Below are 27,630 nucleotides of genomic sequence, written 5' to 3' on the forward strand. Positions count from 1 at the left end.
AGATACCAAGAGCCTAAGCCTAAATCCATTGTCAAAAGCAAGGTCTCTTATTTTTGGAAAAAAACACACCATAAATCAGTAAGCTGCCGATCCTAACCCCAACTCTGTCAACATTCAAAGCGGCCCAAGTTTAAATATTTTTTTCTGTTAGAACATTCCTTCCTGTCTCAGTGAATGATCTGTTGATTTTGGACAAAAGGAAAACAAAAACAATAAAATCTTTCTGGAAAATACTGACCTAGAGGAAGTATTTTGTCTACTCTTCTTATATTAAAACAATAGGGCAATCCCTTTTTTTCCCCTCTATTAGCTCACATTTATTTAACAGTCTTCATTTCAAAGAAACAAGGCAGAATACTCCCTGTGAAGGGTTTCTCACTCAATTTGTTTATAGATCATTAGGTCTCTATCACTTTCCTCCTAGATCTTTTTTTGCTGTTACTGGTACGTATCTGCAGAAAAATGAGCACATTATTTCAAGTAAATTTCCATCTGAGTTGCAAAATTTCTACCTCTTTTGGTAGAAAGAACTCATGAGAATAAGTACTGTATTAGGGCTCTCCTCAACAGAATGGGATCAGTATTAAAAGAGAAATCCTCGTAAAGTTTAAGAATTAGCTCTTGATATGGTACTTCTTGTATATTGGAGACATTTCCCAATGATGCATCTAAACCCTCCAACACAGCCTTCCTGAAATATTCCCTCACCACTTCTTCACCTGCTGACATGTTATGTCAAGGGGTCAAGAACACCAGGGGAATAAAATGCCTACTGAAAACACTGCGTTAAGTGTTTACTTTTGTCCACCTCTGTATGTTTTCTGGTATCATTTCCAAATGCCATAATTATATCAGAAAAAGTTAGTGGCAGCCTGTTATGCCAAAGCCAACATTCCCATCTTACACCTGTAGACCCAGATCTAACCCCCCAGTAAAGCTACTTCCTGACACTTTAACAACCCCCTCAATTTCGGCCCTTTTATTTTTACTTCTTCCCACTCCTTCACTACCTTCCTTCAAAAGGTGCCCAATATCTAGTACTGAATCTGAAGACAGGAACTCCATTTGACCACAAAAGTCTGAATTATAGAAATACTGAATCTGTTTTCCACAATTGAAATCAGCACGCCCCACCCAAAATCACCAACACAACATTTTGAACATGTTAGATTTTATTAAGAATATTTAACATTGTACAAATATTCCAATACAGTTATGGTACCTGAACACTGTACCAAAAGCACGATTTTTATTAAACTGATTAAGTGGTCTTGCAAATGGTCCTATTTTGATATTCTCATATTACTGTGTGCATATAGCAATGTAGTGTCTGCAGGAGCTTTCAGCTCAATTATATAAATAGCCTTATAACATAGTACTAAACATCTTAATTGGATTCATTAAAGTACAATTCTACCTATGTTACTGAACAAGCTAGAAAAGTCCCTTTTGTCCAACCATCACAGATGAGAAATCAAGAAAAGTAATGTTCACAGGATCCTAACAAAGTTACTACATAAAATGAAAGCCCTTGTTTATATTTGAGGAATTTAAGTCTTCCCCCGTAATATCTACTTTTCTGACCCCACGAAATGTTTTACTGTTAGTATATAAAAGCTAACTAGAGTTTGTACTGCGTTTTCCTTAACTTAGATGAACCCCTCAGAATCACTTGAGTGTTCCTACTACTTACTATAACAAGTTTCCAAAGAGCACCATTATTAGTGCAATCTCTATCTTTTCTATCACTGATACACACATATAATATGTCAAAAGAGAAACAAGTACCTCAACAAAATAATGCAATTACTGCAATTTTTAAAGTACAATTTCATTGTAGCGATTTACAGGTAATCTATAGCAAGCTTACAGACAAGATTTCAGGACACTAGAACGTTTAACATACATCTAAGAGATTCTTCCTAGACTGATACACTCAACTGAGAAAGAAGGCATAAGAATATTAGGGAGGTTCTTCAGGCATGAATAATTACTTTTAATCAGACATATTACAATTATTTATTTATGGGTTATGGTCAGAAATGCTTAGTTATTAAAGGTAATTTCCTTAATTTATACTTTACTATCATGGAATCCTCCATTATGAGAGATTTTAATCTTAAATAATCATCTAAAAACGGACTCCTAAATTCTACCAGTGTCTACTAATCCCAGCAGCTGTCCTGGGTTTCAGACAAAACACAGTTGTTGACAGATCTGTGGTTTCACTCTGTTCAAGGTCCTAGTATTTTAGCTATGTAATTTCCTCTTGACCCAAAGTCATTATATCAAATGTATCTTTAAAACAAGCTCTCTGCCGTTTATGAAACTGCTAGAACTTTTAAGTTTCATTTTACAATGTTAAAATTTTCTGGAAGATTTAAAAATAATTTCTCCTAATGCTTATTAAACCCTCCATTCTATCAACACCTTCCTACTTTTACTAAAATTAGCGTGCAATAAACATCTCTTAAGATGAACTATGTGTTAAGTTACCCAATAAAAATGCAAACATAATAAAGATATTAGAGGGATTGAAATCACAGTAAAATAAAAGCAAATTTATTGTCTAAGAGACTTTAGAGTCTATCTTGTAAGGTGTCTATTTCGATCACTTAAAATATACCCTGAGTATTTCATTACTTCATACTTGCAGGCCTTTCCTGCTAAACTATAATTTGACAATACAAAGTATGAAGTACTTATTATATGTTCCTATTAAGAACAAAATTATTTAATATTATGTCTTATTTGTCTACAAGGCCAACATAAATGCCCACTTATAAAATATGGGCATCCTCCCACACTTAATGCCCCACTACTGATAAAAAAAAAAATAGGAAAAAAAAATTTCTTACCAACAATTCCACTGGTTATCGTCCCCAGCGAACCCCACCTAGCAAGTCGACATCATGACATGTCAGGTCAGGGCAGCCTCAACCTCGCTTCCCTGATAGTCAGGTGATAAAAGGAAGGAGTTAAAACAGGAAAAGTACACTTGCAGATTTCTGGATAACATCTGAAAATGGTTAAAAAACAAAAACAAAACAAAAAACCCAGAGCTTCTGGTAACCTCTAAATAAAAAATACGTATGTATATATATTTAAGAAGAAAAAAAAACTATTCTAGAAAGATTAACAGTAACTACACTTCAAATTAAATACAAATATTAATTACTGACTAATACATTAAATATGCAGTACTTTTAAGGCTTGGTGTTTGCATTTCAAAAATCAAAACTAATCACAAACTTCTAGTGCAAAAGTAAACATGCTTGGTTAGTGGATTTGTCATTCTGAATTCTCTAGTCAGTCACCCAATCCCCAGGCTTACTCAGAACTAAGTTAACAGAAGCTCCCATTCTTAGAGAAACATAAACACACTTATAAATCCAGTGCACTCTTTCTATAAGGCTTTTTCTTAGCTGCTCACTTAAGAAATGCCACACGGTAAGGGACAAAACTAACATTAAAATTTCTTCCACATACTTCAGTTGGTTTTCTTTAAGAATACTGGATAGCTCAATGTAACAAAATCCTCTTTGGAAAATCAAAACTGCAAATTTTACCATATGTAAAAGTCTTTATAATTGACAAATAATAGCCTTATAGCAAGTATTTACTGGAAGGGTTTTGGTTTTTACAAATAATACACAATTAATAAAACATAGGTATGATTATCCAAATGGGCAGGAGGCAAATGATGTAATGAGTTTCAAGAATATTATGTGGCTTTATGCTAGGAATGGAATTTTAGGTCTCTTCTCTTTTGGAATTTACAACAAAATTTATTTTGATGCATGCTGTTCTTTTTAAAAAGAGGGTTCACCTCCTAAGTCAGATTTCAAAGTCCAATGAGAGAAAAATTGTCTACTAGCAGAAAGCATTGGGCTTTCTTATGCAGAATAACCCCAGTAACTAAGAAAACTGAAAAACAATTATGCTGAACTTTCGCTTAAAAAACTAACTACAGAACCATAGTAACTCAATTTCCGTATCAATTGATCAAATAAACTTGGATTTATTAGAAATCTGGCAACTTATTAGAACTTTTTTGCTTTTAAAAAATTAAAACACCATCATATAAATACATACATTTAAGCAACTGCTATAAATGAGTGATCAAATAAAAATTAGCATTCCATTATGGGGAAGGGGGATATTTATGTCAGTCTCAGGAGGGTACCTATGAAGAGGTTGGCCTCAATATGAAATAAATAGATTTCCCAACGCACATTACTGCAGCAGGCTCATAAGTAAAAGCAAATGAATTAGGTTGGGGAACAAAAAAGATGGCACAAGAGCAGGAAATGAAATTTCCCAGAACTCATTAAAAAAATTCATTAAAATAAAACACCTAATGAAAATCTAAAACAAAGACCTCCTCAATGGACATATTTGAGGTTTATAGATTAGATGGTTAGATTTATTTCTGTGAAAAGTTAAGCTCTTAATCTATTTTCTCTGCTGCTACCGCAATAGTTTACAAGACATCAACAAGGGAAAAAGCTCTAAAATGAGATTTAATGCTCAAAAAGTTGTGTTTTTCTATTGAATAAAATAGCTACAAAAACCCTATAAAGCAATATTAGAGGGACAACTCAGGCATATTTTAATAGAGGAGAGTAAAATATTATTTGCAATTAAAGGAAAGGATTTTGACATGGGACCCAAATTTTATTTAGTCTTACGTTTTTGCTAGGGTTTATATTTTAGGATGGGTAGGGGAAGCAAAATAAATTAATGTTTCAGAATCACTGTTTTTCCCATTCCTAATTTTCTTCATAGCGACTTTGTAGCTGGTAACATCAAATTTTTAAAAAATACAAACAATTCAAGTTTTACTTGTAAATGCTTTCTTCTTTCCAAGAAAATTCAGGATTATATTTAAGTCTAATTTAGGCTTATTGCTACAACTACAGATTGTATTTTCAAAGTTTAAAAGCAGCATTTAAAGAATGTTTGGTGTCTTTACTTGCATACATGGGCATAAGAAAAACAACTAGATCTAAGCTTTACCAAACAGATACCCATGTTAATTTGAAAATACAACAGACTATATAATTCCTTTATGAGTTTCCAAAAACAAAAGGAATATTAATAAGGCCTATTAACTTACTGAATTATATAATAAGCGTACTTTTAAAGAGAAATGAGATATAGACTTTCATCAGTAAGTATTCTCTTATTTGAAGTCAAAAGAGAAGCCATGAAACCCAAAATATGATCTAAGCACATTCATATTAAGTGGCTTATGATTTTGAAATTTACTACTGCTGTCATAAAAGACACCAAACAGGAACAAAACACATAATAAAGGTGTGTCCATTTTAATTAATTATTCTCTAATGGCTTATTTTTATAATTTAACGACATTTTAGACCCACCTAAGAATAAAACATAAGGGAAAATTTTATGGTAATTTGAAAGTGATCCAGACTTTTCTGCACTGTCAAGTTGGGATTCTTTTGTTCCTCTTATTCTCAAGTAAAACTGCCATTGCAATAATTCAGAATTTCTAAAGGAAACAGGGAAATAGGTGTTATAACTCGGCCAATAAAAACTTTAGCCAGGAGGATAGTAAAAAAAAATAAAATAAAAGTAAGAGGTATTAACAGAAAGTCAGAAGTGGGTATTTTTAAGCCTCTCTTAAAAGGCATGAGTGCTTCTCAAAGCAAATTTACAATTGGAAATTATATTCCTAAACCAGTAACTGAAGTGATAGTCACAATCATGTACGCTAAAATTGATGTTTAGTCCGCAGTGCAATTGACGCCACAGTACTAACATTTTTTCCTGTTATACATTCACTTATCCAGCAAGTAAGTTCTTCAGGCAACAAATTATCCTTTATAGAAAGAATGTGGGTCAAAATAAATTGCAGTCTGCTTCCCCAGCCCCATTTTTATTTAACGCAAATTATCCAATGCCTGCAAGAATGTTCAAAAGCCTTTGAACCTGTTTTTATAAAAATAAAGGATAAAATTTCAAAATTAGAAGAGACTATGAGAGAACACCAACCAATAAAGTGTTATTTGGAATAAATACTAGAATTTAGACTAATTCTCAGTCTGATAGCCACGGTACATATTGGAATAGACAAGAAATTTTGCATGAATTTGATCACTCACATAGGCAGTTATAATTTGAAAACAATATTCCTCGCAAGGATTACGAATAAAATAATGTTTTAGGACACAATTGAATTTGAAATAGGTAATGTTTTGAATAGATTTTTTAGTTTTATTGAAATCTTACATGAACAAGAAATTGGAAATACAATCACATCAAAGAACAAATTGTCACGGCTTTGACGTTTAAGCCAAACAAATTTTGTAGGGCAGATTTCAAAAAGGTGTGAAGTTATAACAATTTAAAAACACAGTTAACCTACTTCTAGGAATGCAAAACATACAATCATAGGTTATTTTCAATACAAGAAAACTTAAATTTGTTTGCTTTAATTTCTTAAAACTACTAAGACAAAGCACTAGCTTGTATTTTTATTTACAGCATACTCCATACTCCTATGTAATCTATCCCAAATCCAAAAAAAAATGAAACTGTTCAAAACCAAAGGTTCTGCAAAATCATGATTTAACAGTGTGCTCAGCTTGTTTTTGAAACTAAAATGAAGCCTGAAACGATAAAAGCATTGTAACCCCCAGAATAAGGGAACTCTGCAAGCCCAATAATGTCCAAGAGCATTTATGAAAAGAGGAAAAAAATAAAAAGACTTGAGTATATATACAATAGTGATTTCTTCAGCCCAATACAAATGGCAGCAAACTGCTACTTAAAGATGAAACAGTTAAGCCAATTTTTTTTTTTGAAGAATGTAGATCTAGAGCCAATCGGATCTTGCCAATATCATTTTCAAGCCCTCACTTGTCTATTTCCACTGTTGCCCATAAGTATCCTGATAAAATTCCTGGTTGTCATTATTGTAACCATAGTTACCAGAATAGTCACCACCTTGTTGAAGCGGCTGCTGAGCGATGGGTTGGGAACCCCAGTTCTGTTGGTTGTTGGTCTGACGGCGCTTGGAATCAGGTTGGTTGTACCCATCTGCCTTTCTCTTGCCTCCTACATTGCCCCCACGATTGCCCCGAGATCCACGGGAACCACGGCCTCTCTGCTGTTGTGCAGGACCCCCTCTGCCACCCCTAGAGCCTCTTGGTGGTCCCAAAGGTGCCCCCCTCTGTGAATAGCCAGCTCTACCTCTTGGAGGTGGTGCTCCCCGCCCCCTTGGTGGTGGTGGAGCACCTCGCCCTCCCCTTCCTCCTCCTCTTCCTCTTACTGCATAGCCATCATCATAGCCGTAGTAGGGATCTTCATAGCCTCCACGATAGTCGTGATAATCATAACCATAGTAATCATCATAGTAATCTTCATAGCCATAGTAATCTGGAGGGTAGCCATATCCACCTCTCCCCCCACCACGACCCCGACCTCTAATTGGAGGTGGCATACGAGGAGGAGGGTGATAGTAATAATCTTCATACCTAGCAACGGAAGGAAGGGAGAAAAGAAAAAAACAATTAGCTTACATCAAGACCAATCCTAAATTTTTTATTAACTTGATCTCTATTACCAAGTTATTCCTTGTTCAGAGATGTATTTATTAAAATGTAGACTCACGCAGTGCTTCTGGAAGCCTGTCTAGCAGCTTGGCGCTCTTTCCTTTTCTTGTCTGGTGGCTTGGCTAAGACTATTTCAATTTCTTCCCCTTCTATTTCTTTGCCATTCATTTCATCCATGGCCTATACAAAATTACAAAAATAAGTTTATGTTGCAAGTAAACTAGTACTTTAAAACATAATTACAAAAACATGTCTGTGCCACTTAATACAATTAATAAGCAATTTATTTCACAACTATCTTAACTGGCAAAAGAATGTGGGTGGCTCAGTCGGTTAAGTGTCCGACTTCAGCTCAGGTCATGATCTCATGGTTTGTGAGTTCAAGCCCTGCATCAGGCTCTACAATGACAGCCTTCTTAGGATTCTCTCTCTCCCTGTTCCTTTGCCCTCACTCCGCCCCCCTGCCAAATTATACTGAAAACAAACTTGATGTCCTACTATTATATTTAAAAAGGTAAAGGGGCTTCGAGGGCTGCCTATCACTGCTCCTTAATTCTAAATAACTAACCCCTCCAAGTTGAGCCATACAAAAGAAGCAAATCCACATCTGGGAAAAGCACCAGTATTAACACAAACTTTTCAGGATTCAAATTTTTAAATAAAAAACATGGCATTCAACATGTAAATCTGAAACTACTCTTCCATAAAAATCTTAAAGATATTAAAGACAAATGACGTTACTGAATGCGGTTGTCAATTAAACGGAACAAGATACTGACCAAAAATTGCCTAGGTTTCCCCCACAACACTTCACCTAAAACATACTTCCCCTGAACAGTTAAGAGCACAGAGGCCAGAACAGGCGTGGACTAATGAAGACTCAAGTACTCACCTGGGAAGTAGTAACCATAAGTATTCTATGCTCTGTCCTTTATCTACGCTGTTCCACCTAACAGCCCCTGCCATACATCAAAGTTCAAGTAACTCAGTAACAAGGTATCACCTCCTCACCACAGCTTTTCTGTTTTCTTACACAACCTTTTCTTCTCTGGATGAACAGAATAAAATGCTCTACCTATAAGGAGCATTCAGTGATAAAAAGTATCTGAACAAAGACTAAATCAGTCTTCCCCTACAAGCTAATTTCTCCCCTTTACCACATTAGCTTTTGGCTCCTTCACCTAAAGCAACTAAGTCAAGTCTACAAAAGCTTCCCAGATGCTGATAAATTTTGTAATGTGGCAAACCACCCAATTTTTATGATTATTTTTAATTAGAGGCAACTATTTATTTAATAAGGACTGAATGAAAATGAGTGTTTAGAAGGTATAAATTTATCAGTTATCCGTTTCATACCTTTGGCAGTTTCAGAAACCAAGCATTAGATTCTGTACTAAACTGTGAATTTGATAAGCAGTGCTATCTCATTAATTAGTTTCCATCAAAAAGCAAACCAACAGGGGCGCCTGGGTGGCTCAGTTGGTTGAGCATCCAACCTCGGGTCAGGTCACAACCTCACAATTTGTGAGTTCAAGCCCTGCACGGGTCTCTCTGCTGTCAGCACAGAACCAGCTTCAGATCCTCTGTCCCTCCTCTCTCTGCCCCTCCTCTGTTCACGTGATCTCTCTCAAAAATAAACAAACATAAAAAAAAAGCAGCAAACTAATAAATTCTAACAAGTCAAAGATTCTATAAGGCACACTTTAAAGCAGTACACCCTAGGCAGGAAACAAAAACTGCTCAAATTAGAGGTGGCACCACTCCACCAACAGAACATGTAGGAAAAGAACTAAGCCTGAATGAGTCACTGAGGATTTTGAACGTAATTCCCCAAATACATAAAAATCTTTTTTAGTGTTTTGTCTTCTTTCCCCCACTAGGAAAGGCAAGAGGAACAAGAAACTAGAAATGTTACACATTAAAAATGATACTGATCCATTATGAGAGAAAAACAGCAGAGTATTCAGCTTTGATGTCATAGCCACCACACGAAACTACTTTTTTCACCATTTTCATTACTATCATCAAATCAACTATTACATGCAAGAAATATCTCTAACAACTACTGAAACCAGCAAAAGCAGTTAATACTATTAGAATTCTAAAATGACTGAAGAAAGGCAAGACTAAAAGGGTGCCTGGGTGGTTCAGTCAGTTAAGCGTCTGACTTCAGCTCAGGTGATGATCTCACAGTTTGTGAATTCCAGCTCTGTGCTGGGCTCTGTGCTGACAGCTTAGAGCCTGGAGCCTGCTTTGGATTCTGGGTCTCTCTCTCTGTTCCTCCCCCACTTATAATCTGTCTCTTTCTCTCAAAATAAATAAACATTAAGGAAAAAAAAAAAAAGGAACTAACCATTCTCTCAGAACACATCTGCTGAATTAAATATGCTGTACTGTGTGTGAAGTCATGTACAAGGCTCAGGTTCCTTCATAAATCCACAGAGTAGTTATAGTACATTCATTACCTGTTTTACCATTTACAACAGCTAATTAATACACCTTGTAATATTTCCAAGGCATCACGCTATCAAACCCTAGGTTTACAAAAACAATACAGAGATTAAAAATACTTGCCTGAAATCACAAACCCAGTTAGTAATAATCAGGCTTTGAAATATGAAGTCTTACCTGTTAAACTATTACCACTTCAGATAATTAAAAGATAGTTCCAGAGCTCGGCAAAAGCTGAAAACCAATTTTATTTCAGTTTTTAAAGTCATTTTATGGGCTTAGCAAGTTTCAACAACAAAATTCGAATATCAAGATGCAAAATTTCAAAATCTCTACCTTAACAGCTGCTCCTCTGTCTTCAAAATGAACAAATGCATAATCTTTCAACTTCTTCACTCTTTCGAGTTTTCCAAATTCAGAAAATGACTTTTCCAATATTTCTTCTGTCACTGTAGTAGCCAAGTTTCTCACAAATAAAACTTTCACCTAATAAAACAAATACACAAAATTGGCACTGGCTACTTAATTTTAGCTGAAGTCTTACACTAAAAGTATTTCTTCCTATCCTCATGGCAACCTTGCCTTTTCAAAAACATTAAATATTAAAAGTACATCACAGAAAGTATGAAAACTACCAAGAAAATTATTGTCAGTTACCAATTTATATAGATTATTGGGTCCTTCTCTTGCCCTGCCATTAAAATCCCTAACACTGTGAACAGAACCCTCAAGGAACCAACACATAATTGCTAGGTTGATTCAAAAATTTAACATCGTCCCTCAACACCCTCTAAAACAGTATGTTTTGGGGCTTTCCCCCCTAGAACTGAGTGAGCAGATTCCTAAGTTCATATGAAAAAATAAACAAGAAATAGGGGGGAAAAAAAGAACAAAAGAACAAAATTTAGAGACTAGCCCTACCACATATAACAAATTATAACTCTTAAATCACTGGAACAGTGTAGTGTTCATCTGGGTAAAAATAAAAGTTGGGGGGCGCCTGACTGGCTCAGTGGAACATGCAATTGCTGATCTCAGGATTATAAGTTCACGCCACATGCTGGGTGTAAAGTTACTTAAAAATAAAAACTTAAGGGGCGCCTGGGTGGCGCAGTCGGTTAAGCGTCCGACTTCAGCCAGGTCACGATCTCACGGTCCGGGAGTTCGAGCCCCGCGTCAGGCTCTGGGCTGACGGCTCAGAGCCTGGAGCCTGTTTCCGATTCTGTGTCTCCCTGTCTCTCTGCCCCTCCCCCGTTCATGCTCTGTCTCTCTCTGTCCCCAAAATAAATAAACGTTGAAAAAAAAAAAATTAAAAAAAAAAATAAATAAAAACTTAAAAAAAAGTTGGATTTATACCTCACACTATATATACCAGGATAAACCCCAAATAGATCAAAAACTTCCAAAGGGGTGGACAGGGGTGGGGATGGGGAGAGACTGAAAAATATTAGAAGAAAATAAGGGTAATTCCTTTATGTAAACATTGCTCTAAGGAAGGCTCTGTGATTTAAAATCTATTACATAAAGGAGTGATAAAATTCAACTACTAGAAATAAGTGACTTTCATATGGCAAAAAATACCAGAAATGGAGCCAAAAGACAAATGACTTATTAGAGTTCATCTTTCTTTTTTAGTATCAGAGCTCCAGGAAAAGGAAAAAAAAAAGCTCAATGGAAACAAAAAGATACGCGTAATTCACAAATACATGGTTCATATAAAGAAACACAAATGGCCCTCAACATATTAAAAACTTAAGCCCATACATAGGAAGAGAAGCAATCACAATGGTTTTAAGATATATCATTTACCAGACTGGCAAAATCCAAAATAAGATCATACACTATTTTAACAACGATGAGGAAAATGGGCCTCTTGTATTTTGCTGGTGCGTGAGTAAAACAGTACCAGGGGAATATAGCAGTATCTTAATAATTACAGATGCATTTACTCTTTGGCCCACAATTTTATCTCTGAGAATCTATTCTACAGGCATATGTGAACTTGTATCAACTAACAAGATACAAGCTCACTCATCATAGCATTGTAATAATAAAACATTAGAAACAACCCAATGTCTAGTTGGCTGAACACAGCACAGTATAATCCACAGAATGGAACTATTATGTAACCATAAAAAATGAGGAAGAGTTCTAAGAGTGGATATGAAGAGACTAACAGGACACACTTTTGGCAAGACATTTTTTCCCTTTTTTCCAGCTCCAAAATAGGGATCCAACTTACAGTCGATGTGACATGCAGGCACTATGTCATAATTTAATTGGCAACATTTAATAATTTTTTAGTGGTATGCATAATAATGGTACACTTCCTTAGAGCTGATGAAATAGGATAGTGAATAAAGCAAATATAGATCAGTGAATATAGTAGGTTACCTGTAACCATCATGTAAAGTCAGGAAAGAACCTCTAAAAGAATAAACCAGAGACTACTAAAACTGGGTGTGTATCAGGGACAGGGAATATGATAGATGGGATTAAGTAGAAGTGGGACTTCTTTGACTATACCTTTCTTCATAATTTTGATTTTTGAACTAAGGAACTGTATTACCTATTCAAAGAAAAAAATTAACACACTCACTGAGTAAGTTGTTACCTTAGATAAAGGGCTACATGAATAAAAATTATCTGAGGAAAGGTATTAATTCAAGGTGAAAAAACCTAACATCGTCCACTTTCACCTCGACCCCCTTTATTTTTGCAGTGTTGTCAGAGAGGTCAAACTCTATGTTATGCAGGCCTCCATTGGTTTACTTTTCTAAAAAAAATTCAACATAGATCTTTTATTCTTTTTGGAGATGAAACCACAACATACTATATAAAAATTATTTGTTGAAACTTTGTTTAAAACGTTCCAAAGGAACATGGGGCGCCTGGGTGGCGCAGTCGGTTAAGCGTCCGACTTCGGCCAGGTCACGATCTCGCGGTCTGTGAGTTCGAGCCCCGCGTCAGGCTCTGGGCTGATGGCTCGGAGCCTGGAGCCTGTTTCCGATTCTGTGTCTCCCTCTCTCTCTGACCCTCCCCCGTTCACGCTCTGTCTCTCTCTGTCCCAAAAATAAATAAAGGTTGAAAAAAAAAAAAAATTTAAAACGTTCCAAAGGAACAAAGTCCCTTTAAGAAAAATACATTTAGGCTCTTAGGTTTTGATTTATTATAAAACTGACCCAAGCTGACAAAATATCTTCAATGAATTACAACACTGATAGAATGAAGTAATACCAGAAGCTTTTACTCTTTAGGGTAGGACCCCCCTGTTGGAATTTAGAAAACAATAAAGAAATCAATATTATTCGATCAAATTTATTCAATAAGTATTATTCAAGTTTATTGAGGCCTCCCTTTCTTTCTGAAACTTGTTTATGACCTCGGAAGAATATTTCCTCGCATAAAATGTTGACGTTTTCTAACCCTACAGAAAAAAGTTTAGGATGAATTTCAATCTGAAAGGTTACAAGAGGTATGTGAAAAGTGTTGATGAGCAAATTACCAGCTACACTTACATTCTCTGGGAATTTTATTCACCTCTTATAATGTGTAGATATATTACACATTACACATGCTACTTTAAACACGTTTTTATAGAAAATGTAATACAAACTATACTGTTTCTACAAGGCAGTCAAAGTTGTAAGGGTTCTTAAGAGACTTATCCAATTCCAGTAAAACAGAGAACATCCAAGTTCAGTAGCTTGCCCAAAGTCAAATTGCATTAGAATAAACAAATGGAATTAAAATGTTAGTAAAAAATAAAAATAAAAAATCAGAGCTATTTAAATTCCCCGTCCCTTCCTTAACACAAATCTATTCAAGAAATGGGAAAAAGATACTGAGCAGCACATGTGAAAGCCTCTGATTCATTTTCAATGGATCTTCTCTTAATCCAAAGAGGTCTGTGCCTACAAAAACTGGATCATACTAGTAAAAACTGGGGCTGGCTCTCCTTCAAACTAGTTAGAGTGAAGACTACTTGCTCAGAACCTGGAAAAAAAAAAAACCTTTGAAGAAAGACTTCTTAGTCTAAAAGAATTCAACCACTAATTTCTGGCCATCAAAGAGTTGCTGCCTTATTACCAAGAAGGGAAGAGACACACCAAAATACACAAAAACTCACTAGAACCAGCAGAGATGCCACTCTGATGTGTCCCTTCAATCCCTGGAGTCACCCAAAAGAAAGCCTAACCATCAGATCTCATGGCACCATTATTTACCAGGCAAAGATCGCAGCAATGCAAGTATAAGATTCAGGAGGAAAGCAAGGGCCTGCCACAGGACTTGCCATGCATATTTTGCCACTATCACGTAACAGCAAACATGATAACCCTTTGTCTTTCTTCTTGGAGACAATACTCTAAGGGAGCTTGACCATTAAATGAAAAAAGTCATAGTATGGTCAATGAAGATTACAATTCATAATCTCCAAAACATTACTTTATTCAACAAGTCCTGGTCTTTTATAAACCTCTGTATCCCTCCTAGTGCCTAGCACTAAACAAATTCTCAGCGTGTATGAAAATACTTAAAGGGATTTCATTTCAGTTCCTTTGCACATTTAATCTCTGGGAAAAGGGAGGATTAAAAGAAACTTCTGGATACCAAGACAGGATGTTAAGTTTGGTATTAAAGCAGGTCCTTGCCTAAATAATTAAGATCAAGCACTACAATCTATATTTATCATAAAACCTTTAAAAATTGAGCTTTATTCTAAGTACAAAATTTAAATGATAATCTCACCCCCATCCCAAGCAACTGCATTTACCTTAGCCATGACTTCTGGATCTGGTTCTTCCACAGGGTCAGCCCATTCAACTGTAACTACATTTCCCCATACTTTTACTTTTCCACTCATCAGCCGGCGTCTGGCTTGTGCTGCTGACTTGTGATCCTCATATTCAAGGAAGCAGAACCCCCGATTCTTCTTTTTGTCATCGGGTTGATGATAGAGAATAACGTCCACCAAACCCTCTGTTAAACCAACAGCCAGATATATAAGCCAAAAGCATCCACCACACATCTAGCGATTAGGCAGACCTAAATCCATTTGCCGAAGAGCAAAAAATATTGAAGAAGCCTCAAAAGGGTTCCCTAATTACCTAGTAGACAATTAAATCAGCATTATTAGATATGGGTTTTGACACAGTATTTTATGTTCCCTTTTAATTTTTCAGGGTTCTGAGGGTACAGCCATAAACAACAGGTCCAACCACTGTATGCTGACGTATAACATTCTATAGTGTTGGAGTGTTTGATATAACATGACCTTGTAATTTATGAAAACACTACCAAGGAACTTAAAACCCAAATTATTAACATAAACCCAAGAGAACTTACATTCAACAAATACTCATTACCAAAAATCATCCTTGGATCTAACTTAAAAATTAAGGTTTTTGCCAAGAATGAAAATGACTGCTAAATATTACTGTCTTGTGTTCTCATCTTTCCACATATGTTCTTTCTAGGTAGTATCGGCTACTTTGTACTTTTAAAAGCTATCTACATCCTTAAGAATGCTTAGGTTTTGGTTCTAGCCCAGACTTAAAGACATTTCGAATTTAACATGTCCAAAACCGCAGTCACCGCTCCCTAAATCTGTCTTCTCTACTTCTCTAACAAACAGTCCCATCTCCTGGTTCTCAAGACAGAAATTGAGGACTCATTCTTGATTTCTTCCTTTACCTCCTGTACTCCCCTACCCAATTCTGAGCCCATCTACCTCTTTCCACCTTCATGGCTATTATCCTAGTCCAATCTTCTATCTTAACTACCATGACAGTCTCAACTAATTAATTAGCTTCTCCTCTTAAGCCCCTCTAAACCATTATCCATATGGCAGCAGAGATAATATTCTATAAGCATGAAACAGACATTACTCCCTGCTTGAGACCTCCAAATACCTTCTCATTACACAAAGAATCTAAACTCCTTACATGGTCCACAAAAGCCCCCTGTGGCATCTCATACAATTCTACCCTTAATTCTACAGTAATTTGAAGAACACTGGCCTTCTCTCAGTTACTTTAATACACCAACTTCTCTCTTGCCTTGGAGCCGTGGTATGTGTTGCTCTCTTGGAACGCACATCCCTTTGCTCTTTGAATGCTACATCCTCCTCATTCGTTGGGTCTTGGTTGAAATGTCATCTTATCAGAAAAGCCTTCCATAACCATCAAAGCAAGGACAGTAGCTATTCTCTAGCTAGGTATCATCTCCCTCTTCTCAGTGCTTACTGCTTACCCCAATGTATAAATATTTCTTTAATTTTTTTGTCTTATCTCCTTTCCCAGAATATAAACTCTACAAGGGCAGATAATACATCTTATTCACCACTGTATCCCAGCAAATAGCACAATGCCACCACTTAACAGGCACTAGATATCAACACTTGCTGAAGGAATGACTAAATGGGTAAGAAGCCAGAAAACTAACAAAGTGATGAGGTCAAAGAACTGCACCATTAGGGGTACGTAACCAACACAACTGTGACAGGCGGTGGCAGTGGTTACAAAGCGGAATGCTAGAAATCAAGATTTTGGAGAGGGGAGAATTTCTGGCGGCAAGATCCAGAATGTGATCTGGATGTGGGGGAGCTGAGGTAAAGAACTGGGGATGAGGTGGTCATTAAACTAGGAGGCTAGGGGATTGGACAGTTCATCGATATACATGTTAAAGGTACTACAAATAAGTCAATTTAGGGCAGAAGAGAAACACTACGAGCCAGAGCAATCTCCAATTAATGAAAGACTAAAACCAGAAGAGTAATAGATGACAGCATCAAGGAAGGAGAAAGGATAATATATCTGGAAGACAAAAACATGGTTTTTATGAGGGGAAGTAATGGTCTAAATCAATGTTTTTTTAAACCATAGCCAGCAACAGTATATCCCTACCCACATTAAAAAAAAAAAAAAAAAAAAAAAAAAAAAAAAAGGAACAGGAAATACCATGCTAAATCATGCATAAAAAGTGAAATTAACAGTTTTGTTAAATTTTGTTTCAGCTATAAATGTATATAGACCTGTGATGTTCAACAAACTTCTCAATTCCATGGATTTAGAATCAGAAATTTTCCAAAATCTGATTTAGACAAGGCAACAGGAAGGATAAGAACTCTCACCCTCTTGGCCCTGAAGCACACTTAATGTTGGGAAGCCTTCAGGGCAAGACTATGGCAAAAGCTAAGGCACAGAAGTGAAGGGGTCATTCCAAGAAATTAAGGATGAGAGGGAACACACTTAGTCCAAACCACTGCAAAGTAGAAAGGAGGCAACTTAAACATTGAAGATTTGTTTGAATTTTTAGATTAATATACACCTTTTTTTTTTGTACTTATAAATAGTACCACAGACGTCCCAAAACTAACTTCTAATAAATACATTTTTGTTTTACCTGTGACTTTACTGAATTCTTCCAGAATGTTTTCCTTAGTCTTATTCTTCGGAATTGATCCAACAAAAAGCCTGTTGTTTGCCACAGAAATGCACACTCCAAGGTGTTTACCAGGGCGAATTTCATAGCTGTCACACTGCAAGGAAGAAGAGAACCAGATACCCCACAACCATCCCAAACTCAGGACGACTGATCTCAATCTAAAAAATTCAACAATTTAAGGTCAAACACTTCCTGCTTCATGAACTCACCGAGTTCCCTCATGCTTACCATTATATAAATGTGTATTTTAGAACTTGTTATGGTCTCTCATCTTAGTTTGGTTTTGTTAACTTTCACTGCTCCTCTGGATAAAAATGACTCAGTTATTTCACTTTATTTTTTAAAGTATCTTATTTAATATTTCAATGTGATCTATCTGAAAAATTGTCCAGAGAACTTCAGAAAAAATACCCAAGACTGATCATTCAGGGTCCTTGGAGATAAAATTAGATACAGATAAGCCAAAGGCAAAATAACAATACAAAAAGAGTAACAACTATGTATAATTAATACAAAAGAAATTTAGAAGAATTTCACATTCTACACAAAACACAGAATTCTAAATGTACACATGAAAAGTTTTAAACAGCATATCAAACACCTTCAAAATACCTTCAAAATTACATGAAATAATAGGAAATAAAAAGTTTTATTTGAATCACTATGGTGATAGTTTCCTTGGTAAACTTCAGCTTCTTAGGTTTTAACATTACTTACCCATTACCTTACTAAAAGATATGTGATTATTAAAAAATAAAATCATCCATACATTACCAAAAATGTGGAAATAAAGCGTTGAAAACTTTCAATAATAAGTCAGAAGGAAAAGTCCCTAATAAAAACTAAAATCTGGGTCAAGCTAGAAGTGGAAGTAATTTAGAAGTGATTAATGAAACCAAAAGCCCTGGTGGAAGAGGTACCCATTCTAGAAGGACTGGAACTAGACAAAGTGAGGCTTTTAGATGTCTGGAAAGAGTAGGCAAAAACAATGACACTGTTATTTTAAGTTACTGAGATGGTTGTACCAATACAGGAGTGAAGATACACCTCATTTGCAGAACTCTGTTACTCCCACTCCTCCTAGTAGTAGTCATACTATTGTACTACTAAGTACAAAGGGTTAAAGGCCCTGCAAAAAGGAAATTACTAGATTACAGAAGATTAGCTATAAAATAGTAAAAAAAAAAAAAAAAAAAAAAAAGGCGAGAAAGATTAAAGACAGAGAAGGCTGAAGGGCCTGAAAACAAAATATAGAAAAGAATAGGCACATACTTAGAAAATAAATTGTATGATTAGGTGGTGACAAAAATAAGAGTCTCAATAATTTCCTGAATTATGTCCTAAAAGTCGCTGTTACTCAGTTATGCTCTGCAGAATCCATCCTAGCCTTCATTACCCTTTTGAGAATCTTACCCTAAAGTTTAATAGTAATGACTGACATCCTTTCTGCCTAAAATCAAAAGGGAACTGCAGAAGCCAAATGCATATTCAAATGAAAGTTTAGTTACTAGCCAATCTAATAAATAACTTCTAGGAATTATGAGAGACTTTCTCTGACACATTATTTCTTGGGTATGTTCATTCTTTTTTACTTTTATAATCAGAAAAGACAGAGCAAAGATCACGTACCAATTTAATCAATATATAACTATTCAAAGCAAAAGCTGAAGAAAATAATGTTAACTGCAAACATTTTTAATTGAGGTAACTCTCTCAAATAATGACTTGCTACACGGTGTGTATTTCTTTATCACATACCAGTTTAACAGCTTCCTGTGCAGCTTCCTTTCCACAGAAGGTGATAAATGCATACCCTCTGTTCTGACCAGACAGTGGATCCATCATAAGACGTAGATCCCAAATGGGACCAGCCTTTTCGAAAAGGGGTACCAACTCATCCTCATATAAATCTCTTGGTATTTTACCTACAAAGACCTGAAAAAAAAAATCTCTGTTATTACAATCCCAATGTAAACATTTGATTTTAGAGTCATAAAGCCTAACTGCCCTTTTTCTAAGGGGCTAGGGGCACAAAGATGGTTAAGGAGGAGTAAGTACAATTTGAATCTTTGGGGGTTAACCTTAATGTTGATTTATTATGATTACCTTAGGGTCATTAACATAGAACAATATTCTATAGGGAAAAACGGAAGCTAATTAATAAAGAGTGTGCAAAATTCGTACAACTCTAAATTTTTAATTTTTATAGTTTTTCCTTTTCTCACAAAAATAACAAAGGGCATGTATCTATCTTTGGGAAATATTTCTGCATTTTTATAAAAACATTCATTGAATAAAGACTGAAGTGCTCTTCCTCAAGCTTTCTCAACTCTAGTATCTTTACCACTTAAAACTCCAGAGCTTCTGGATGGAACTGGAGGGTATCATGCTAAGCAAAATTAGTCAGAGAAAGACAAGTATCATATGACTTCACTCGTATGAGGAATTTAAGATACAAAACAGATGAACATAAGGGAAGGGAAGCAAAAATAATATACAAACAGGGAGGGGGACAAAACATAAGAGACTCTCAAATATAGAGAACAAACAGAGGGCTGCTGGAGGGGTTGTGGGAGGGGGGAGGGGCAAAACGGGTAAGGGGCTTAAGGAATCTACTCCTGAAATCATTGTTGAACTATATGCTAACTAACTTGGATGTTAAATTAAAACAAACAAAACCCTCCAGAGCTTCAGTCTATCCCTTTCTCTGTCAGAGTATTTCATTTTAAGGTGTGAAAAAAATTCATCATTTGAGGATTTGGTGCTCTACCTTAATTAAAATTATGTAATAAGGATTAAATTATAACATAAATTAGAATTAAACAATCAAAAACCTTCTCAGTATTTAATATCAGATCACAATTTTCAAGTTTCCACCATGTCGGCAACATCAAAGATAATCTTTCACATGAAAACATTTGCAATCCACACACAGTCTTAAAGAGTAAATGTTTGTGTTAGAGATGAATTTTCTAGTGAAACACATCTTCATCTTTTCATACTATGAAAAATGACCTGATTAGTTAAACAGCAATCCAAAAGATGGCCAAATTATTACTAGATATTAAGTTTCTGGTGTTAATGTAACAGTTGTTCTCAGACAACCCTTTTCAAAATAATCAAATTTACCTTCACTGCTGTCTGGCAAAACTTGAGGTCTTCTTTTGAATTCCTAGTATAATTCTCACATTACAGCTATTCAGTCCTTCTGTCTCAGTGAAGTCTCCAATCCTCGTTCACTAAGTCATTCCAAGGAGATTGTGTGGGAAAGTCACCGGTGTCCTTATATTCTCTCCTCTCAGCCTTAAAAACTTTCTCAGTAACTGTTTTTACTTCTTTATACCTCAGAGAAAGAGATTTACTTCCTTTCCAAGGTTAACTCCTTACCCCTAATAACTAAGCCCATTTCTTCTCCCCACCTTCTTCTGGAAATAACCGCAAACTTTATTTCTTCGACTCTCCTATTTTGCTCAGTACATCCTTTCCTACCCACTGGTTCTTGTCTTCAAACGTGCCAAATTTCCCATAACAAAACAATATACAAACAAGAAACCGTTACCCATTTACCTTTCACTTTCAAATGCTTTGAACACATCACATCTACTATATCCTTAATGCTGTGCAGCTACAGGAATAACTAGATACCTAAGGCATCATCTATGCGATATCCCTATAGAACCATGTTTCTAACGAAAACTCACTCTGAAAAGCCCTTGCCATCTATGCTCTCTCTCTAACTAGCACTGGCTTCTTCCTCTAATGCTAAGCTGTATGCCCAAATGTCACTAATGGATACTTTGCTTCCTCAGTCTCATCCTCCTTGCCTTTGCAATAAGCATTAACATTAGTGGTGCTGCCTCCTAAAAAGTCTCTTCCCTTAAATTTTCAGGATCCTCCACTAGCCTGGTCTTCTCACCTTTAATTATTCCTCTATCCTTTCCATGGTGATTCTTCTGGCCACCTAGTAGTAATCTGCATGTTTCCCAAAGTTATGGCTCTATCTCATCTTCCCTGTATTTTCTTCACTTTTAAAGATCATATCCATTCCCCAAGTCTACTATATAGTCATCTCCCAGATTTACATCCCAAGACCTAATTTTATACTTCCAACTGCCTAGGAAGCATTTCCTCTTGGTTGTCCTGATTTTACCTCAAATCACCAATAAGTCTAGCAATGCCAATTTTGTGTTTTTAGTTTTTTTTAAATGCTTATTTATTTTTGAGAGAGAGAGACAGACAGACAAAGCACGAGTGGGGGAGAGAATCCGAAGCAGGCTTCAGGCTCTGAGTTGTCAGCACAGAGCCCGACGCGGAGCTCGAACCCATGAACCACGAAATCATGACCTGAGCCGAAGTCAAACGCTTAACCGACTGAGCCACTCAAGTGCCCCAAATTTTTGTTTTCTGAATACAGATGCAGACATAAACATGAATGATTATGTATCAGAATAGTACTAATAGTGGTTTATCAGTGCATGAAAAAACTGTTCTAATTTTATTCTTTTTCTTTAATTATATTTCCTAAGTATTATATGGTACATATAATAGATTTGTAACAAGTGTTTCTTCCTTCCAAAAAACAAAATAAGTAAAACCCACACTTGCCAACTAGTTCCTTTAATTTTCCCCATTTCTCTTAGGAGAACGTAAGTTCTGCTGCTCCCTCCACCCATGAGATGACTAAAGAAATAATACCTATGTAAAAAAAAATCTCAGATATTTTGAATCCCTCCCATCCCCATCCATATCCAATTAATCTTTTAAGTATCAGCTTCAAGTTGTTCCAATAAATAATACCTAGCCTATATAGATAACTGGATTCCTCCCAACTCATAGAACTTGTCCAAACTTTTCATGAGACATGGAATTGCATATACCTTCAATTCATGTGCCATGTTTGTTTTTCTAAGTTCTACAGATACAGTGAATACCACAAACAAGGTCTAAACATGAGACTTAAATACTACTGGTAGAGAAAAAAGTTAAATACACAATATGATTTCAAGAGGTGTTAAAGGCTAAGAAAAAAGCAAGGAAAGGGAATAAATGATGAGGAAGAGGCTATATTTTAATTAGGAAGGCTTCCTTGAAGAAGTAAATTTGAACTGAGACTTAAGGTAGAAAATTAAGGAAAAATCTGAGGAAAGAGCATTCCAAGGTAAAGGAACTGCAAAAAGATGGGAATACACTAGACGTAGCTGAAAAAACAGATACAGGACAGTGATGGAATAGAAACCTGTTGGGAAAGAGAGAACAGGGGCCAGATTAAGTTAAACCATGTTAGGAGTTTGCATTTTATTCCAAATGGGTTGGGAAGATATCAGGGGGTTCTGGGCAGTGAGTAGGTATGACATGTTCTAAAGGGCTGTCAGCTAGGTAGAAAATGGATTATATGGAGAAACAGGCTGACCAGTCAGGTTCACAAGGCAATCCAGACAAGGGATGATGGTGGTACGAACTAATACGTTGACAGCTGTGAAGGTAGGGAGAATGTGAGAAATAGCTGACTTTTAAGTTATGTTGGATTCAAATCTACATTTTAGTTACTTTTGAGTAAGTTTCTTAATCAGTGAGTTGCAATACCCTATCTGGGAATAACACCATCAAGAGGGTTCAATTTCCATGTGAGCAGAGAGCCCACATCTTGTTCTCATTTTATTCCCAGTACGGATCACAGTGCCTGAAACATTAACAGCTGCTCACCTTTGACGAACGTACAAATGAAAATCTACCTCATGCTGTTAGCTTATGCACTAGATCCCGTTCCTTCTCTTCTACTCAAGGACGCTTGGTCCAGCAACAATCTGATCATCAATTTTCTCCTTTACATATAGACCATTCTCATCAGCACACAAGTGATCATAATTTCTCACTTAAAGTTTAAATGAAAACAAAAATATATCTTGACTATGACACACCTTCCAGTTATTGTCCCATTCCTCTGCTACCCTTTATAGCAAAAGTGCTCAAAAGATCTATACATTCTTGCTATTTTCAAATCCCTCACCTCCCACTCTCTTGAATCTTCTCCAAACCCAGATTTTACCACCACTGCCAAAGTCACTAATGACATCCACGTTGCCACAATCAAATGGCAATTCACAGTCCTTGTCTTACTTGGAAAGTCTGTTATCATTGACCAAGCTTCCTTTTGTGAAAACTCTCTTCACTTGACTTCTAGGATACCACACCCCAGGTTTTTCTCTTTCTGCTCAGTTCCCTTGCTAGTTAGTTCCTTCTCATCTCCCGAACCTCTAAACGTAGAGGGCTGTGGGGATCAGATCTCAGACCTTTATTTTAGCTGCACACACTTCCTTGGTGACCACATCCAAACTCTGGTTTTTAAATACCATCTGGATGCCTATGCCTCCCACCATTTATAATCTCCAGCCAAGACTCTCCCCTCAACTCCAGGATTATATAAGCAACTGCTCACTCAACAGCTCCATTTGGAGGTCTAAGAGACATCTAACTCTTAACATGTCTAGAACTGAATTGCAATCTTTCAATCTTGCCAAAATGTCCTTCGGTACAGCATTCTTCAATAAATGGCAACTCCATCCTTCTAGCTGCTCAGGTCATAAGCTTTGAAGTCTTCCTTGGCTCCCTTCTCCCATATCCCCATATCCAACTCATCAATAAATCCTGATAGAATCTAACCACTTCTCACTAGCCTCAGCTATACCACCCTATATTATCAATCCTATAAATGAGCATTCATTAAGACAAAAAATAAACAAGGATAACTGGTATTCATTTTGAAGTGTATTTTTTGGTGTGGCTAAGCTCTCTGGCCCAACCCGGACAAAGTGTTTTTATATTTGAGGTTACTTGTATTTGAATATTTAAAAACTGTTCTTGAAAGCAAATTCTGTTTCATATTGCTTCTATTAACATAATGCAGTGGTGCTTCACAATTGCATTTTTCACCACCCCTATTTCTTCCATACCCATTACAAATATATAATAAAGCAAAGAAAGAGCAGAGAAAGTGGCAATATGAAAAAACCTTTGACACACAGCTAAGTGAGGAAGCTGGGTGTCAGATTATTATACTACTTCTATCACATTTGTGCTTATATTTTTAGAACCAGAAAGTTTACCTTATCAAGCAAACCTAAAGTGAAAAACCTGTATTTTCAGAAAAAGTAACTTAATGATTGACTAATCACTTTACAGAAAGGATTCACAAGTTCCTTGTACTTTAAAATATCATTTGAATGTTAGAAGTCTAACTTACAGATTTTTTTAAGAATACTGTTTTACTTTAAAAGAAACATCAGCATTAGTCAGAGAAAGACAAAAATCATATGACTTCACTCATATGAGGACTTTAAGAGACAAAACAGATGAACACAAGGGAAGGGAAACAAAAATAATATAAAAACAGGGAGGGGAACAAAACAAGAGAGACTCATAAATATGGAGGACAAACTGAGGGTTGCTGGAGGGGTTGTGGGGGGGATGGGCTAAATGGGTACATGGCTAAATGGGGTATTAAGGAATCTACTGAAATCATTGCTTCACTATATACTAACTAATTTGGATGTAAATTTTTAAAAATAAAAAATAAAGCTAAATAAAAAAAATAAGAGGGGCGCCTGGGTGGCGCAGTCGGTTAAGCGTCCGACTTCAGCCAGGTCACGATCTCGCGGTCCGTGAGTTTTGAGCCCCGCGTCGGGCTTTGGGCTGATGGCTCAGAGCCTGGAGCCTGTTTCCGATTCTGTGTCTCCCTCTCTCTCTGCCCCTCCCCCGTTCATGCTCTGTCTCTCTCTGTCCCAAAAATAAATAAACGTTGAAAAAAAAAAATTAAAAAAATAAGATTAGAAAAAAAATGTTCTGGAAAAACAAAACAAAACATCAGCAAATCCATGGTCAACAAAGTCCCCAGTATTATAATCACTGGGGTCCGTGAAGAAACAGGCTAACAATACTGGTTTACTGGGGGACCTGGGCGACTCTGTCGGTTAAGCGTTGGACTTTGGTTCAGGTCACGATCTCACGGTTCGTGGGTTCTAGCCCAGTGTTGAGCTCTGTGCTGACAGCTCAGAGCCTGGGGCCTGCTCTGGATTCTGTGTCTCGCTCTCTCTCTGCCTCTCCCTGGCTCACACTCTGTGCCTCTCTCTCTCTCTCTCTCTCAAAATTAAACACTAAAAAAATAATAGTAAAACAGGGGCGCCTGGGTGGCTCAGAGTCAGTTGAGCGTCCGACTTAGGCTCAGGTCATGATCTCACTGCTTGTGAGTTCAAGCCCTGCGTCGGGCTCTGTGCTGACAGCTCAGACCCTGGAGCCTGCTTTGGATTCTGTGTCTCCCTCTCTCTCTGCCCCTCCCTCTTGTGCTGTCTCTCTCTCTCTCAAAAATAAGTAAAACGTTAAAAAAAAATAATAACAATACTGGTTTACTAAGAAAAAGGAGATGGCTTCACTTCAAGATCAGTTTAACTTAGGACATTAACTTAAAAAGGCGAAAAATAAATAGTATTCAAGAACTAATCAAGCATAATTCCTTTAAAAGTTTCTAAGCTCAATTTTTAATTAACTAAAATGAAATAGAAATGCTTTCCTTATATTAACTTGTTGGTCCCTGTGCCACTCTGGCTCCACATGAACCCTTTGGAGTCAGCACTCAGACATGTGCAGGTAATCCTCCCCACCCCCCACCCCCATCAGAACCAACAGCATCTAATGAACACTGTAACAACAGTCCTTTCTTTCCTCACTAAGCATCAAGGCTTGAAAAAAGTTTTAGCTGTCTACTATCTATCCATCAAATATTTCAACAGTAACAGAGAAAGCCCTCTGAGGCTCTGGAAGCAATAGAGGTAACAGGCAGCACAACATCGTCTTTTGAGTGCCTACGGAGTTCGTCCATCATCCAGCTCTTATTTGCTATTTTGCAAACACAGCAGCTCTTCCTTATACACAATTCAATTTAGGTACTACTAAATCATATACTTTTACATCTCTGTTAAATATACTGGTTTTCTCACACTTCCATTAATCAACCAAAGAATTAAATCTCAATCTACCATTTCCCTTAAATTCCTCTACAAAACATCAGTGCTCTGCTCTTTAAACACGTAAGTGCTTATTATAACGTAAACAAATAAAAACAGAAGTTCCTTCCCAAAATAATTGTACAATGCCAGCTGAAGAGGCACAGGTACTAGAACCAGACCTGATCTGAGGGCCAAGACACACTAAAAAATACACTTCAAAATTAATACCTATCTCTCCTGTACATTTCGCATCTCAGGGCAATGTTTAAGAACAACGTCTGCAAATGGGTGCTCACTTATAGGATTAACTTATAGTACGTTTTACCCAAAGATGAACCCTTCCTCTTCTCACAACTAAATTTTACTACTGTCAGTCTCAGGCACTGACCCTAATTTCAACTTTCTCAATCAAGAGCTAAAAATTTTTAATGACTGTAGTGAAATATAAAAAGAAACAAAAACTTAAACTTCACAGCATCAAAATGACACCAACTAAAACCAATTTAGTAAATTAGCAACCCAATATATTAAAAAACCTCTTATTTTTCTGATTTTTAAAAAACTTTAATTTTCAACAAGTATAGACCAAATCTCATTTAACTTTATAGGAAGAATCCAAACCTTTACACTAAGATTCTGTGGTAACAAACTGCTTGACAGGAGTGGCTTACGCTCATACAGGGATTTCACTGTAGCAATATTTGCTGTATGCAAGGATACCCAATATATAGGAAAATGCATCTTTTTCAGAGACAATGCAATATAAGAGAACATACATATTTTACAATTAAGATACCAACTTTGTTTCTAACTGGATACTCAAAATAGCTTATCCTATTAAATGGTTCAAATGCTTTCAGCAAAATCTTAAGAGTACTAACAAACTCCTTTCTTATCTATATAAAACAAAGATACAACAAGTCTCCATTAATGAGCTCGTTAATAAAACCAATCCAATGGGCTAAAAAAGTTCATTTTTATAATTATAAAATAGACCAACTATAAAAACATAGTTTTAAAATTATATTTTATAACATACGATAATATATAATACACAATAACGTAATATACAATAACAATATTATGCAGTCTTAATTTTTATTCCTAAGGATTTTATAACTAAAGAAATAAGACTAAAATAAATGTAGTAA

General features: G+C 36.2%; 1 protein-coding gene across 3 annotated transcripts in view; it reads right to left on the bottom strand.

Annotated features, from left to right (window-relative positions):
- Positions 1 to 6,217: 6,217 nt before the first annotated feature.
- The window catches only part of HNRNPR (heterogeneous nuclear ribonucleoprotein R), a 33,148-nt gene continuing 11,735 nt past the window's right edge, over positions 6,218 to 27,630 (bottom strand). For all 3 annotated transcript variants that reach the window (XM_086716011.1, XM_025931603.2, XM_086716010.1), the window contains 6 exons: positions 19,239 to 19,415; positions 17,439 to 17,574; positions 14,809 to 15,014; positions 10,371 to 10,520; positions 7,642 to 7,763; positions 6,218 to 7,505 (listed from right to left, as the gene is read on the bottom strand). In XM_086716011.1, the coding sequence (XP_086572137.1) occupies positions 6,893 to 7,505; positions 7,642 to 7,763; positions 10,371 to 10,520; positions 14,809 to 15,014; positions 17,439 to 17,574; positions 19,239 to 19,415 (1,404 nt within the window). In that variant the 3' untranslated portion in view covers positions 6,218 to 6,892. The remainder of the gene's footprint in view (positions 7,506 to 7,641; positions 7,764 to 10,370; positions 10,521 to 14,808; positions 15,015 to 17,438; positions 17,575 to 19,238; positions 19,416 to 27,630) is intronic.

This window comes from Puma concolor, chromosome C1 (assembly GCF_028749965.1).
Source record: "Puma concolor isolate L17-30 chromosome C1, mPumCon1.1.hap2, whole genome shotgun sequence".
Classification (NCBI taxonomy): domain Eukaryota; kingdom Metazoa; phylum Chordata; class Mammalia; order Carnivora; family Felidae; genus Puma; species Puma concolor.